This window comes from Pygoscelis adeliae, unplaced genomic scaffold (assembly GCF_000699105.1).
Source record: "Pygoscelis adeliae isolate BGI_AS28 unplaced genomic scaffold, ASM69910v1 Scaffold166, whole genome shotgun sequence".
NCBI lineage: Eukaryota > Metazoa > Chordata > Aves > Sphenisciformes > Spheniscidae > Pygoscelis > Pygoscelis adeliae.
This window is the reverse complement of record NW_008825156.1, coordinates 2,795,547-2,810,668: the sequence shown is the minus strand read 5'-3', so window position 1 is coordinate 2,810,668 and position 15,122 is coordinate 2,795,547. Positions and strand designations below refer to the sequence as shown.

The following is a 15,122-nucleotide window of genomic DNA, read 5'->3' as shown; positions in this document are numbered from 1 at the left end:
TTTAGCCAGTAATCACCAGACAGGAGGAGGAGACAGAGAGGGTCTTCCTTTCTATAGCTGCTTGGACACTGTCTCATCCTCTCATGCTGCTTTTGAAGTCACATGGAGCTTTTGTGGGGGTTTAGTGGATGGCAGCATGACTTCCAAGAGACTCCGAGACCCATTTTTCACTCCTTGAAGAAACCATGCTCTGTATCAAGGACGGTGATTTGACTGCTTTCCATCTTGAGAATTTTCTCCCATGACATTTAAATGGCCTTTTCCTATCCCATCCCACCCCTGAGAGGTACATGGCAGCTACAGAGGTCCCTGCAGGCTTCCTTTTCCTCCATGGCATCCTTTAAGTGTGATTGTCCTTCTCCAGCCTCTGCAAATGGCTGCTAGTTCCCCTCTCCCTGCAAAGCTAGTATTTTTAATTGGCCTTCTGTATCAAGCACATTTGTAAGCAGGTGTCTTCAACCTGCACTTGTATGGCTATTTTCCTGTGTAACATTAGTCACAGAGACAAGATATTTCAGATCCAGCCAGGTATTTCACCGGGCCATGGATAATCAGCACTCACTACTCATATTCTGGTTTTCTTTTTCCTCAAGAAGCCTTTCCTTGTCTGGCCTGAAATCCACTGAAATAGCCAAACCTCCAAGCCCCTGCAGGTCCCTGTCTATCAGAGCCTCAGCAGGGCAGCAAGCATTTCATTTTCTGCCTCCCACTGAGCATAATTTCTCCTCTGAAATAAAGTTCAGCGTGGGGTTGAGGTTCTTTTTTTTCCTCAGAAAAATCTTTGGTATGTTTTTCGTGACATCTCTTCCCCCGACTACATTTATCATTATCATTAGAGAGAGCACTGAGACATGTTTTGATGGCACTTGAAACCAGTGGGAGAGGAAAAATAACATCTCTGGTACAAAATTCAAGTCTGTTTACTTCATAGTCAAACTCAAGGTGGTGTGTTAAGAAATGCTTAACTAGAAACCATCGAATTTCTGGAGATTTTCACAGCTCTTTTCATATGTCTGCAAACACTCCAGACTGTGCATACTCTCCCTCTCCCCACAAAGTCCCAAGCAGCCATGCCCTCCCAACTGTGCTCACAGCTCCAACTATGCAAGGCCAGTTTTCTTTACTCCTGGGAGCAAAGTGCTGATCTGTGGCTCTGAACTTAAGTACAGCAGACCTTTGAGCCTTTGCTTCTGTACGAACATGGCGCCAACTCTCAGCTGGTGAAAGGTCATCCCTTGCTGCACTGAGCTGTGCAGCTGCACAGCTGTGCAGATTTTGATGCCGGCTGTGAATCTAGCTCAGTTCTAGGGCTGTTCATTAAGGTTTACTGCTCATGTACTGCTCAAACAGGCAAACATTACAAGTCAGAACTGCTTAGAACAGGACAACTTCCTTCCAGGAATATTCTATCTTGGCCTTTGTTCCTCCCCTGTTCCCATTTGTTTCTCCTTAAGTAATTGGGAAAGATTACCTTTTTTTTTTCTTTCCTGGAAAGGAAACAGGCTTTCTTACCTGTCTAACCGTAACTGGCAGGCTGTCCGCAGTATGTCAACTATGCCCTCGCTCTTCAGCTGTTTACAACAGACACTAGTTGCAATAAAGCAGCCAGTCCTCCCGATGCCTGCACTAAGGAAAGGAAAAGCAGAGAGAGGCAGTGGAGATGTTAGAATGGCTTTGGAACTTTCTCATTAAATGAGTGTCATTAAACCAGCAATCAAACCCCATTATCCCTTTCCTCCCTCCAACCTTTGCCAGCTGGGTGCTTGCGAATATAAAGCCATAACTAGGAAAATGTGGGGATTAACGGCACGGACTCTGGCAGGCAGCAACCAAAGACCTTTATTGCTCTTTATCGGCGTTCTTTATAGCAAACAGAAGTGTTTCACGTGCTATCTGCAGCTTGCAGATTGGTTACAGCCTTGTCTTCACGCGCGTCTATGCTCTAGCGGATTGGCCGGTTCTTCCTGATCATGCAACATGCCTTCATGACCTTTGTCTTGTTTACTCCTTTTCAGCAGCTCATTACTTCCTCCTTTATCCTCTGCCCACGTGCCTTCTCATGCCTCAAGGGCACAAGGCTCGGTGGTTGTCCTCGAGCTGCCTATCCCCACAGGAAAAGATACTAACTTCAATAGGACAACACAATTAAGTGTGAGCCACTTGCAGCAAAAGGATGGACATTGCACATACAGTGCTAAAAATGGACTGTTGGGTACCGTTTGACCCGATATGTCATTGAACCATTGAAAATAAGCAGTTAAACAGTATTTCTTAGTTAGACTTGCTTTGAAGGCAACCTTTGCTTTGAGATTCTTAATCCTAATCGCTTCTTTGAAAGCTATTTTCATTCACAGGTACAGTAAAAGAAACCAACAAATCCCTTGCTTAAATAATTTGAGCTAACAACAACATGGTAAGTGTGATGCCATTTGCTGAAGTTTGGGGGATGATCTTACTCACTAAGAACTCACTTCAGTTTTCAAATAATTGTGATGGAGGTACCTACCTGACTTAAAATTTTTGTCCCTGAAACTCTTTGTATCTCATGCCCTGACTCTGTTTTCTTTACTGTATCTAGTTTGTTCATCAATACTTCAAATATTTCAGGGTTTCAGAGGACTCTTTGCTGTGGATGTACATCAATGGTTTAAAAAAAAAAAAAAAAAGCCCTTTGTCTTCCAATTTATGCCATAACCAAACAGGCTACAGTACACAGCGCTTGTATACTGTTTCCTGTCCATAGACCTCAGAGTGTTTTGCAAATGGAGCGAACAACACCCATTTTTAGATGGGTGCAACACCCATTTTTAGATGTAAAGCAAACAGCACTGAGACAGCACTTGTCCCAGAACAAGCTGCAGGTGTCTCAGTGGCTGAGACAAAGTCATAATCCTTCCAAGACTGCCCAAGAGTGGTGCATTATCCACAGGACCTTAACAGGACTGCTAGTCTGCCTTTAACATGACACTGATTTTAAGAATGGGGCCACGACAATGATCAGGGGGATGGAACACCTCTCCTATGAGGACAGGCTGAGAGAGTTGGGGTTGTTTAGCCTGGAGAAGAGAAGGCTCCGGGGAGACCTTATTGCAGCCTATCAGTACTTAAAGGGGGCTTATAAGAAAGATGGGGACAGACTTTTTAGCAGGGCCTGTTGCAATAGGACAAGGGGTAGTGGTTTTAAACTAAGAGGGTAGATATAGACTAGATATAAGGAAGAAATGTTTTACGCTGAGGGTGGTGAAACACTTGAAGAGGTTGCCCAGAGAGGTGGCAGATGCCTCACCCCTGGAAACATTCAAGGTCAGGCTGGACAGGGCTCTGAGCAACATGATCTAGTTGAAGATGTCCCTGCTCATTGCAGGGGGGGTTGGACTAGATGACCTTTAAAGGTCCCTTTCCAACCCAAACTATTCTATGATTCTAATAGCTTCATTATTAGGTTTGTATCTATTTTTTCTTAAAGGTGCATTATTTTACATCACTGAAGGACAAAACCACAGTGATTATGTTCTACCGAGGATCTCCTACAAAGGCCAAAGGAGCTACAGTACTCAGTGTAACACAGGCCTTGGCTAACGGCTTGCTGCATATACCACTCTCAAATAGAAGCAATATATTAAATTCCTTCTTCAGATAAAATGACTGCAACTAAGAATAATCTGAAAGAGCTCTGGTCCACAGTTATCACAAAATACTTCATAATCCTATCACCACGTCTCTTAGTAGTTATTTCAAGTAAAAATATCCCATTTCCCCCAAAATTATTACTGTGTCATGGGGATGACACCATACAAGAGGACAAAACAAGTATGCAAAGCAAGAGTGACATGGTGACCAGAATCTTTACCTCCAGCAAATACATAATACTTCAAGGAGCTCTTAGAGAGTCACAGATTTCCAAGGGCAAAGGGGACCTTTTTACAAACCATTTGTTATTTTTCTCTGAACGATCCCCAATTTGTCAAAATCTGTTTTAAAACACAGGCAGAAAAACTGGATGTGTGGCATCATACGAACATTTTACCAGCGATTACTCTGTATTAGCTTATAGGTGGATCTTTGATGACACTGGGCTACCAACCATTCATGCCAAGAGTCTCTTTAAAAACATTCCCATTGTATGAAATACCCCATTTACTATGGTTTCTGGATAGCAACCATCTGCCATTTCCTAGAAAATGTTATGCGAAACTAGGTAAAATTCCTTACAAAAATCCCAAAGATCAATTTGGAACAATGTATTTTATTGAAATTATGGAAGATTACCCTGGCAAGATTACTGCATCGCTTATCAGACTTTCTGCTATTTACCTGGAATAATTGTTTTGAGAACTGACTTGCAGTTTTCCAGTAATCACATTTAACCTTTCTAAACACTGGCAAAACAGGACTTGCTTTTAGACCTCTGGAACTTCTCAAATTTTCCAAGAACTAGAACTCAGCTATACTAAACTTTAATGGTTTAGAGACTGTGGACCATTTTTTTAAAACACTCTTGGGTGAAAATCATCCAGTATAGCTGATTTAATAATGGTTAGTAGTTGTTGCTTATCACATTCCCTAGTTAGACATTCATCATGTCTACAAGTGATAAGTACATCATCTTACTTCTTTCTGAAGACAGAAGAGAAGTATCTATCTTCATTTATTTTTTCTGCTCTGTGATTGATAATTACAATTTTCTCATCAGGCTTCAAACCACTGTAAAGATTTTGCTTCTTCCATATAAGTTTTCATCTTTGCCAGTGGCTTTTCATGGATATTTCAGTTTTACTATCAATTGCATACATTTCCTGTCTGTTGAATAGTACTTGCTGCAATCAGCTTTGCCACCGTTTCATTTGTTTTATGTATTACACTTAAATTATTGTCTTTGGCCTAATGAGGATTTTTTTAAATCGAAGAAGGAATCTATAAAACAGGGGGTTTTGAGGCTTAAAGTTGAATGTTCTCATTTTTCTGCTTGCATGTGTCTCCTACTTAATTTCACTCACAGTATGTTAATCTTTGGTAACCTGGCCCTTTTAAGATCATTAAAGGCATATATTACTGGTAAGGCAAATAAAATGAGACTGTTCTTACTTGTAACTGTGCCACCACCAGCTTCTGTGTTCAGCTCAGCCTGTATCTGAATGCAACACTTGGTAACGGAAAATTACTGTCATTAAATTTTAGAAGTTCCAAGCATATTTCAGAAGCAGTTGGGCAAGATCTCCCTCATGTCTAAATGATGGCCAATATGACAGTATCTGCACTATGCCACTGTATGCAAAGAAGCCCTTAGAAGTCAGATACAACATTTATTTACCTGCAGTGAACAATCACTGGGGCATTCTTCTCTTCTGCACTCTGCATTGCCTCTTCCACTTCCAGTACTAGCTGTAACAGAGGGGGGGCTTGATCTGGTGTCTTCTGGTCTGGCCAAGACGTGTACCAGTAATGTTTCAGGTTTCTGACTTCTTCTCCTTTCTGCAATCCGGTAAAGACAAACATCACAAAGTTTTAAAAGAACTTCTGGTTGTAAATTGATATTGAAAGGGCCTTCCCTTTAAGAATGAGATGAGTAAATCAATGCTAAATGGAACAGGAGATCCAAATGGCAAGCCACACAGCACAGAAATCTGGATTTCAAATATCACGTCTGCAAGTCAGTAAACTGCCTTAAAAAAAAATACACACCCCACCCCCCCCCCCAAGTATGCTGCTCTTTTAGTGCCAAGAGCTGCGTGCAAAACACTCCAGGCAGTCTGTTCCCTCTTGACAGATTCATTCAGCAAAGCCAGAGCTATGCTTGTGACATAATTGCTTTCATAATGTATTTGACAGACAGAGAGCCAGGAGCCGTATCTTTGTCTCTGATAGCTAGATAGATAGATGAGGGAGAGAGATGGGAGCTTATTTTTCTATCTCTTCTGACAGACAGACTCATATCAGTTTCCTGTCAATTCTACTCTTCTCTTAGAGGTGGTGAGAAATTCAGAGACACTACGGAAGGTGGGAATTGTATCTAGCTGCAGTCCAGGGCTTTTTGAGACACACAAATTCCAATTCTCTCTATGTCTCAGCATGGCTACGAATATAGCAAATGTGCTGTTACCTTTTCTGAGTGCCAAGTAGCACTGCGTGCTTCTGATTTTGTGTGTTCAAAGTGACATCCTTCTGCCTGATTTCTAAAGGTGCCAAATAGGGAACCTTTCAGCCATTACATAAGCCAGCTGGCATAGGGCTAAGCAAATGTCTTCAAAAGGTCCAGGAACAGAAGTGTTAGCTTCCACAACCTTCCCTTCAACACATGGCTGGCTGAGTTTAAGAGGGGAGGAAAAAGAGAACAAATTTGTCTCTTTCTAAAGAACCAGGCACAAAAATCTGGAAATAGTTTCTGTCATCTATACTCCTAAGTCCTTATGACTGTCAGTCTCTGGATGTTAAGAGTGCTCTGTGGTTGTGCCACTTTCCATCCTTCTCTTTGGTTGACAAAGCTTTTGCATAGCTTCACAGTGAACTAGATGGGAGAAGTGATCTAGTTAAATCTTTTTTCTTTCTCATGCTGGATTAATTTTCAGATGGATTGATCAGTTTCCCCCTTTGGCTTACCACACAGTCACAGAAACGCTTGTCTGGGCACATGGGAGATGGCACAAGGGTAGGAACAAGAGAGCTGGACAAAGGGAGGCTAGACTCTATTTACTTGCTGTTCCAGCTTAGGAACGTAGGAACCTTAAAGGTATATTTAGCTCAGTTTAGGAAAAGAGAGTCTTACTATCATAGCACAGAGCCTGGCTTTACGTTATTTACCCTAGTGAGAAGATATTCTGGTTAAGAGAACATAACTACAGTTGTCATGAATAGTACTTGAGCTCACTACCGTAAATGCGATCAAATTTCAACACTGCTCTGAAACACGAACATACACAGTTGCTTTTGAATGTGTGACTATGTGTGAGCCACAGAAGTTGTGAAGACTGGATTCTTAAGTGGGCTGTTAAAAATTATAATAAAAATGTTGTCAATAACACTGAGAGAAAAGTAGAAGGTAAAAGTCATCTGAAGAAAAACATGAATCACTACATAAAGTCACTCATTTGACAGAAACAGAAAAGAGCCGAAGTTCTACTGATGAACTCTGGATGTCTTTAGTTTTGTCTACGCTGTTACCAGTTTTATGCTTCTGCTTAGAGAACCCCAACTTCTGTGGTTCTGTATATTTCTGCTTTGACTTTAGCAAAATACTCTCTATTGGTGCTTCCTTGAGACTGAGAAGACTTGGGAACACCTAGGAGGAAGCAAGATTTAATTGATGGTTTGAAGTCTACCATCACGTACGCTGTAGCTGAGGCTGAAATCATCAATCAGTGGCTAGACACTGGCAGGTTCCTTTGAGAAAGGAAAACAAGCCTTGCCCTATTGCCTGAGCATTTTCTAAATTCCTAAAGCTTGCCAAATCCAGTCCTCTATTCTGAGTATGACAGTCCACGCTGTAACACATGCAGTAATCATATATTGCTGGTGGTGGTATCATATATTTCTGAGTGCTCCTGTTTAAGGGAAAACAGGAGTCCATTCATGACTTCTCTAGTTTTCACTACCAAGTCATTTAACGTATGTATGGTCCGGAGCCGCTACTCCACTATTGCTATTAAATGACAAATGTACAGCACTAGGCAATGGTAACCTAACAAATGGAATCTTTATTTCAGCTCTAGAACTCAGCAGTTCACCTCCTGACATTTGGGGGTGGGAGGAAAGAGACACTGCCCCGCTAGTACTGAAAACAAAAGCACTGTTTAACTGAAAAACAAACTGGGATGAGCTTAAAGAAAATAATCAAAATGATCAGATCATTTGAATAGGAAAGGAACTACATCCTTAGAGATGTTTATGTCCAATAAAGGCTTTTGTATCATTTGTGATAGAAAAGCACTTGTCTTTCTTGGCTATGATTAGGAAAAATGTGTGGTATCTATACTTCTTTCCTTATGACTTTGCTGTACTCTGCTATCCTAGCTATTCTTTTTTTCTTTCTGTTAGTGCCTGAACATACTGGATATGCCAGCCCTGACAAATAATCTGTCTTTCAGTTTGCTGGTGGTGGTTTCCCCCCGTCCCTTTTTGTTATATATACACAGAAAAGATATATTCATATCTGACTCCAAATTCTGAAGCTCCTTCTCTAACACAGGGAGCTTCACCTAAGGAAGAACTGAGCAGGGACAAGAGAATTTGGGAAAACACTGATTGCTATTAAATGACGGAAAACATTCTGCAGGGATGAGTGTTAGCTTGAAAGGTACTTGTGAGATGGGAACATGGCTTATTACGTTTGAATTGTTGTATACAAGCTCTTCAGGATTGTTTCTTTGTTTTGCGCAACACCTGTTAAAGTGAGACTGTCTTTTGGATATGCTACTGCAATATCAATATTAAAAGCCACTCCCTTGCAATTCTCAACTGAAAATGGAACTGGCTGTTAACCTTCCTGAGAAGAATTTGAATGATCCTTCCCCAGGGAGAGAATCAAATTTCCTTCCAGAAATATAGAGGGAAAGTGGGTTTTTGTTGGGGGGGAGGCAGAGAAGAACATTTTAACCTAGATCTCTAAAGTTAATGTCAAGCTGGAAAAAAAACCTGCAGTATTCACTAATATTAAAATGTTGTATTTAACAATTTAAAACAATTATGAAAAACTCTTCTGGCAGACAGTGTAGTTTTTTTATTGAGGAAATTTTGTTTTGTCACCATAACTAAAAAGTGACTGGTTCTGTTAGATACCAGCATTCCAGCAGAATTAATCTGTGTATTATTCTTGCTGCTGCACTGTAGTGTTTTGGATAAATTGTATTTAAGACCTTTGCAAGTCTGCAACATATTTGTAAATATTCTTTACTTCCCACTTGTCAGGGAGCGTGATTTTCTCCTTGCTGCCTTTGCCAAAAGCATGAGTGACAGACTTTCCACGCTCTCAATCCAGACATGGGATTTCATACGCTGGCTTTCTGCCTATTAGCATATGGCTGAAGAGACTTGAAACTGGCTAGATAAAAGGAGAGTTTTTTCAGCTTGGAAAGAAATTGTGGTGTTATACTGAGGTCAGGGGTAGATCTGGTAGATGAAACATGTATAAAGTTTATGTAAATAGACTGTTCTTATTAAAACACGTAGCTTGAGATTCTAGAACCTAGCAATGAAAACAGTTGTAAAATAGGACTCTGGTACTTTAGACTAAGTAGCATCTACGTACTTAAAAAGTTAAACCTGTGTTTAAACTCTCCATCCACAAGATGATAGAATGGTTACTGGTATGTAAAACTACATATACAGTTAGTTGGAAAGATACTAATGTTTAGAAATGTAAGCATGGAGAATGCTGTGGTGAAAGTGTTTTTAAAGGTCATCAACACCTTCAGTGTCTTGGAGTGGAATGATCCCTTAAAGCATCTTCAAAGTCAAGTCAGCCAAATTGCTCAAAGAATAAATTAGCGTGGTACCTATTAAAAGGGGTTCAGCCATGGTGAACAGAAGCGGTGCTACCACACCACTGACAAGTGCCAAGCAGACCAGTAGTCCCACTGCTAAGAGAAACTGAAAACAGGTTAAGCAAAATTAAAAAGCCTTTTCCTCAGTTCTCAGCTCCCCCACTTCTTGTTAGTAGCACAAGTCATCTTGGGTATAAACAGCTGGTGGGTATCCAGCAGTCTGACAGCATCCTAATAATGATCATAAAAAGACAAGAAGCACAACCTAAATATTTCTTAGGGGTCTTCCCATACTACAAAATATGTAAGATGCCATACAGGTAAAAGTCCCCTGTTAGTAATCAGTAACCCTTTGCCTAAGTCCATGGCCCAAAGAATAAACAAGCCTTTGAATTCTACAGAACATCATCACAGAATTTAGCGGGTTATTCCACAAGTGCCGTCCGTCTGACTTGCAAAGGCTGGTAAGAAGCTATCCATGAGCTAACATGTCACTCTAAATGACCAGTCAACACAGAAGACGTGGGCACAGAATGAGTCACTGTTTGTTTTCCACTGAGTGAACCCTGTACTACTACAATTGGCCTGGTAGCTTTCAGATTGTACATATGCAGTATAAATCTCTGACTGCTTATTTTACTGTAATTTTTGTATGTTGGCGAACTGGGCAAAGCTATAATGACTTCAGTAATGAAAATTGATATTTGTACAGCAGTACACTGTGCAGAAGATTTCTACACAACTCTCCATGAGCATCTCCATTTAAGGGTTAAGACAGCTAAATTACTGTAAATACATTGGAATGATTTACCTTTAGGGTGATGAGCCTTAAACGGTAATCGTCTGCTTGTATGACTCGGTTAACTGTGATTTCTATTCCTTCATAGGTGACCTGTTCCTCTGGCCAATATTCTGTGCATTTCTGTGTGCAATATAAAATAAATCTAGTTAAGCAGATATCAAGGGAGGTTCATTTTTACTCCTCTGAAATTGGATATAGCACATGCACAGATGAATATGAATGAACGTTGTTTCTATAATAAGTACAAGTTTTCATTTTCTAAACAGGGACCACATTTCAGGTGATTTTTGCTGCATAATAGCCTGATTGCATGATTAAAAATGCACAGATCAAGTAATGACTAACCAATGCTTTTAAATAGACACATCCTTATTTATCTTTATGTAACTCATGTGCATTTTGAAGGTTCATTAGAAACGCCACTGGCCATGTGCCTGTGTTTTTAGATTAATCCTCTTCTTAAGATAATAATGATTAGTATCATATACACTAGTTAACAATATTTCTGTGGTGTGTATGCACTGATATGGAAACACAAAATACATCTTTTCTATCTTTTATATTCAGAGAGCATTGATCCTTTATAAGATGATCATTTGCATAGGTTTTTGTACAAAAGAACATGACTGGGGATGTCTGGGAATTAGATTATGTACCAAAATCCACTTTAAATGGACAAAAAAAAAAAAAAGGAGAATCTTTCAAAGCTAAGGAATAAAAAGAAGCAATAGCTGTGAGAGCTATTAGACTACTACAATTGATTTTGCCAAAAAACAGTCAGAGATGCAGCCAGCACAACCTGACAATTAGAGAAGGGGAAACTATAGCCCATTTGCAAATCTACATTGTGGTATTGATACACTAGACACGAGTAGGTGAGAATTTGTAAGCACTCCTATCCTGGAAGGAGGACTGAAAAAGACTGTTTTTTTGGTATGCGGTTTCTCTTTAATCAATACGCAAAGGAAGAGACAAGCACTTGAACATGGCATTTTGAAGGTTCATTAGAAACGCCACTGGCCATGTGCCTGTGTTTTTAGATTAATCCTCTTCTTAAGATAATAATGATTAGTATCATATACACTAGTTAACAATATTTCTGTGGTGTGTATGCACTGATATGGAAACACAAAATACATCTTTTCTATCTTTTATATTCAGAGAGCATTGATCCTTTATAAGATGATCATTTGCATAGGTTTTTGTACAAAAGAACATGACTGGGGATGTCTGGGAATTAGATTATGTACCAAAATCCACTTTAAATGGACAAAAAAAAAAAAAAGGAGAATCTTTCAAAGCTAAGGAACTAAAAGGAAGCAATAGCTGTGAGAGCTATTAGACTACTACAATTGATTTTGCCAAAAAACAGTCAGAGATGCAGCCAGCACAACCTGACAATTAGAGAAGGGGAAACTATAGCCCATTTGCAAATCTACATTGTGGTATTGATACACTAGACACGAGTAGGTGAGAATTTGTAAGCACTCCTATCCTGGAAGGAGGACTGAAAAAGACTGTTTTTTTGGTATGCGGTTTCTCTTTAATCAATACGCAAAGGAAGAGACAAGCACTTGAACATGGTGCAGGAACTAGTTCATGGACAAAGAATGACATGAACAAGGCAGGGTCTGAGAAAAAGGCTCCCTTGTGATAATGGAAGAAGCAATCTCATTATCACAGGAGAACACAAATCTGCTATTGGACAAACCCAGTTAAAGATGATGCTTGTAAGCTTCCTCTTTTACATAGCTGTACACAGTCTTGAAGGAAGTAAGTTAAATCGTTTTGCTCTCCCTCACCAAAAATAATTTCACTTCAGGAGAAAGACTAACAACGGAAAAGTATCTTGCAAAGTTACTGAGTCAAAATTTTTGTGTGGGAGAATCATTGTTGTTCCATCTGCATAGTGCATCAGTTAATAACCCACTGGGAATGTGGCCCACTGTGTCTCTGTAAAATTATTTACGCAGATTGCATTTTTAATTCCTCTCCTCTTAAACTGCAGAATCCATTGTAAAAATTGTCAAGAGCGCTAGCAGCTATCAATAGCACAGACGTTGCTCTGCTTAAAGGAGTGGAGTAAGATTGCCCACTCATTCTGTGGGCTGTCTGTCAGTTCAGATTAGATGTGACAGAGGGCTGAGATACAGAGCTTTTAATACTCACATTAGCAAAGTCATTGCACTGAAGAGGAACACAAAGCCTCTGTTATTAGCATCATTGCCAAACAAAGGTTTTGGTTTTGAATCTGCGTACTTCTGAGTCCTGTTATTCATGTATTAATATATGTGTTATGAAAGAAAGGGAATGAATGTAGGAGACATTTACATGAAAGGACTTACCCTATATTTATGGCTGAGATTCCTGACACCATTTAATTTTTGACGCAAAAGGTATCAGAAAAGACTCAGCAGCTCTGTTATGATATATAGGCTGTAGCAAGCTCCAGTTAGTTATATAGTGCATCAGCACTGCAGTGCACTGCTTCCCAGGACTGATATGATGGGTGAAATAGTTGGTCAGTGTGGATAAGAGGAAATTCAGATGTAAAGGTTATTTTACACTCCTGTTATACAATCTTGCTACGAAAACTATAGTGGAAGAACTTATCACCAGATATGTCATTCAGGACCAATATTTCCTCTGCATCATCTTCTTTAAACCCCAAAGTCCTTAAATGATTCTGGTACAGTATGTCATGACATTTTAACATCTTATTTGCCATAAACTAGCAACTCTGATCAACAAGCAAGTTACTACTTCAGTGCTGCCTCTCAGATAGAGGCAGATATGAGTTTAAAATGTTAGTGCAAACAAAACATTTAGATCAGCAACATACCATACTTTGCATCAGCAATGCCTTGACAGTATGCGTCCAATCAGCTGGCTGTATTAACTGACCATTTTTAACTTGCAAAGCATGACAATTCTGTGTCTGTCTTGTTCATGTCTTTTTTCACTAAAATCCAAGGTTAAATTTATTTACTTCACAACTGGGGAAAGCTAAAGGTTTGTGCACATGTATAATTACGGGCACTAAGCTTCCAGCTAGTAGTTAAGCCATTATAACTCTGTGTGTATGACGGAGGTATGCCCATATTCTTGGGCTTCTAAGTGTCTAAAGCCTCTTTGCCAAAGGAAATTCTCTCACCTAAATTACTAATGGGTTCTCAGGGACAAGCTTTGACAAATACTACTGCTGCTGCAGCTTAAGAAACACCATTTGGATCTCTCCACTACACCTTGCTGCCAGTGGTGAGGTGGGATGCAGAGCCCAGCACATGCCCAGACCACTTTCTCACATCTTACACTGCCAATAAAGGCAGACCTAAGCCCAGCAACCTGTCTGTGAACTGAAGCCCAGGCACATGGTTCTTGCAAGTCTGCTATGGGGCAAATATTTTAGCAGGTAAGTAATGAATAGCTGGAGGGCAGCAGTAATTTAAACTGCAAACAAAAATCACATTAGGTGGATTAGCAGAAACACCATGACAATTTAATTTCTGGAAGTAGGTGCTGAACAGAAAATTTCAGCATCTTAATTTCAATATTTCAAAAGCATTTCCTAGACGCATTCAGGAAAAGGTCCTCCATATCCAAGTCAGCTCTAGTTGTTGATTATTATAACTAGCATCTTTCATAAGTCAGGGACAGCCTCAGTGAAATGTGGATATAGACACTGAATCATAATAAATGCAAGATAAACCAGCACCAACTCTGTTGATTAAAGATATTCAACCTTAGTAGTTATGGGGTACTGTTGTTTTTGATTCCTTTAGAGAGAACTTTAAAGAGTGTCTGCAAATAGAGCTGGGTTTGGAGAGGTTTCAGGTCAGCTGGGAGAGGAAAAAAGGCCAAACCAGCAGTAGGCTAAGTCAGACAGCAAAACAAAACTTACAGTAAACTGAACTGAAAGAGAAGCCCACATCTTCTCTGAGCCTGAAGAATTTAATGCTGGCTCTGATTGCCTAGGCCACTGAACCAACTTCTGTTTGCTGGCTTAGCATCTATGCCGAAAATATCAGCTAGAGTACAGATAAAAATATAGACTATATGTAACACCATTACCTCATTCATCTCTTCTATATTGGTAATCATGACAATGATGGGAGAATGCTCCTGCCACACCATTCTCCAGAAATCACTGACAGTATTAACTATCGGTCCCTGAGTAGCAATATATACCTTTTCCTCTCCTCCATAGCCCTGCCAACGAAACAACAAGAGATCAGTTTTAACAGGGATGACCACCACAACCTTGAAGGTTCAGTCTTTAAAACAGAGAGCTACCACTGGTTGGAATGGTGACTCCACGGCATCAGTTCTTACCCTCTCTTATCTCTCTCCTGCACAGGTGTACATAGAGCAAAGGCACAATATGGACTCACATAATTCCAGCAATGAGTGTCCAACAGCCTTGAGGTGACTCTGGCTAGGTCAAGAGCCTTATTCAGGCTTATTATCCAGTGCCTTGGTCAGGCCAGCTGACAAGCAATTTGCATCAAGAAGTGCGGAAGTGTGTTTTTGTCTGGTCTGAACCTGTACAGTTGCACTTTGAGATTTGGTTTTCAGTTAATATAAGCAGGAGAGAAGAGCAATCAGTTCAGCTAGGATGCCTTTAAAAGCCAGTGGATGTTGCAATTCTGTTTACATTAACAGTGGCTGATAGAGGCTAGGCAGACACATTGGACTATTGAGCTCTTACCCTGATGTAGTTAGCATTGATGTAAGAACTAAGGGGGTCGTCCTCATCAGCTGAGGTAAGGCACACTCTGCTGTGAGGATCTGAAAGGTGTAAAGAGATAAGTAATAGTTTATCAGTTGCTCAGAGGAGGGAAAGA

At 40.1% G+C, this 15,122-nt stretch overlaps 1 protein-coding gene across 1 annotated transcript in view; it reads right to left on the bottom strand.

Moving 5' to 3' along the window:
• PTPN5 (protein tyrosine phosphatase, non-receptor type 5 (striatum-enriched)) overlaps nt 1–15,122 on the bottom strand; it is a 38,439-nt gene that overhangs the window by 2,376 nt on the left and 20,941 nt on the right. The window contains exons 7-11 of the mRNA XM_009328538.1: nt 14,987–15,066; nt 14,350–14,487; nt 10,288–10,398; nt 5,312–5,472; nt 1,513–1,626 (exon numbers count right to left, since the gene is read on the bottom strand). Coding sequence (XP_009326813.1) covers nt 1,513–1,626; nt 5,312–5,472; nt 10,288–10,398; nt 14,350–14,487; nt 14,987–15,066 — 604 coding nt within the window. The remainder of the gene's footprint in view (nt 1–1,512; nt 1,627–5,311; nt 5,473–10,287; nt 10,399–14,349; nt 14,488–14,986; nt 15,067–15,122) is intronic.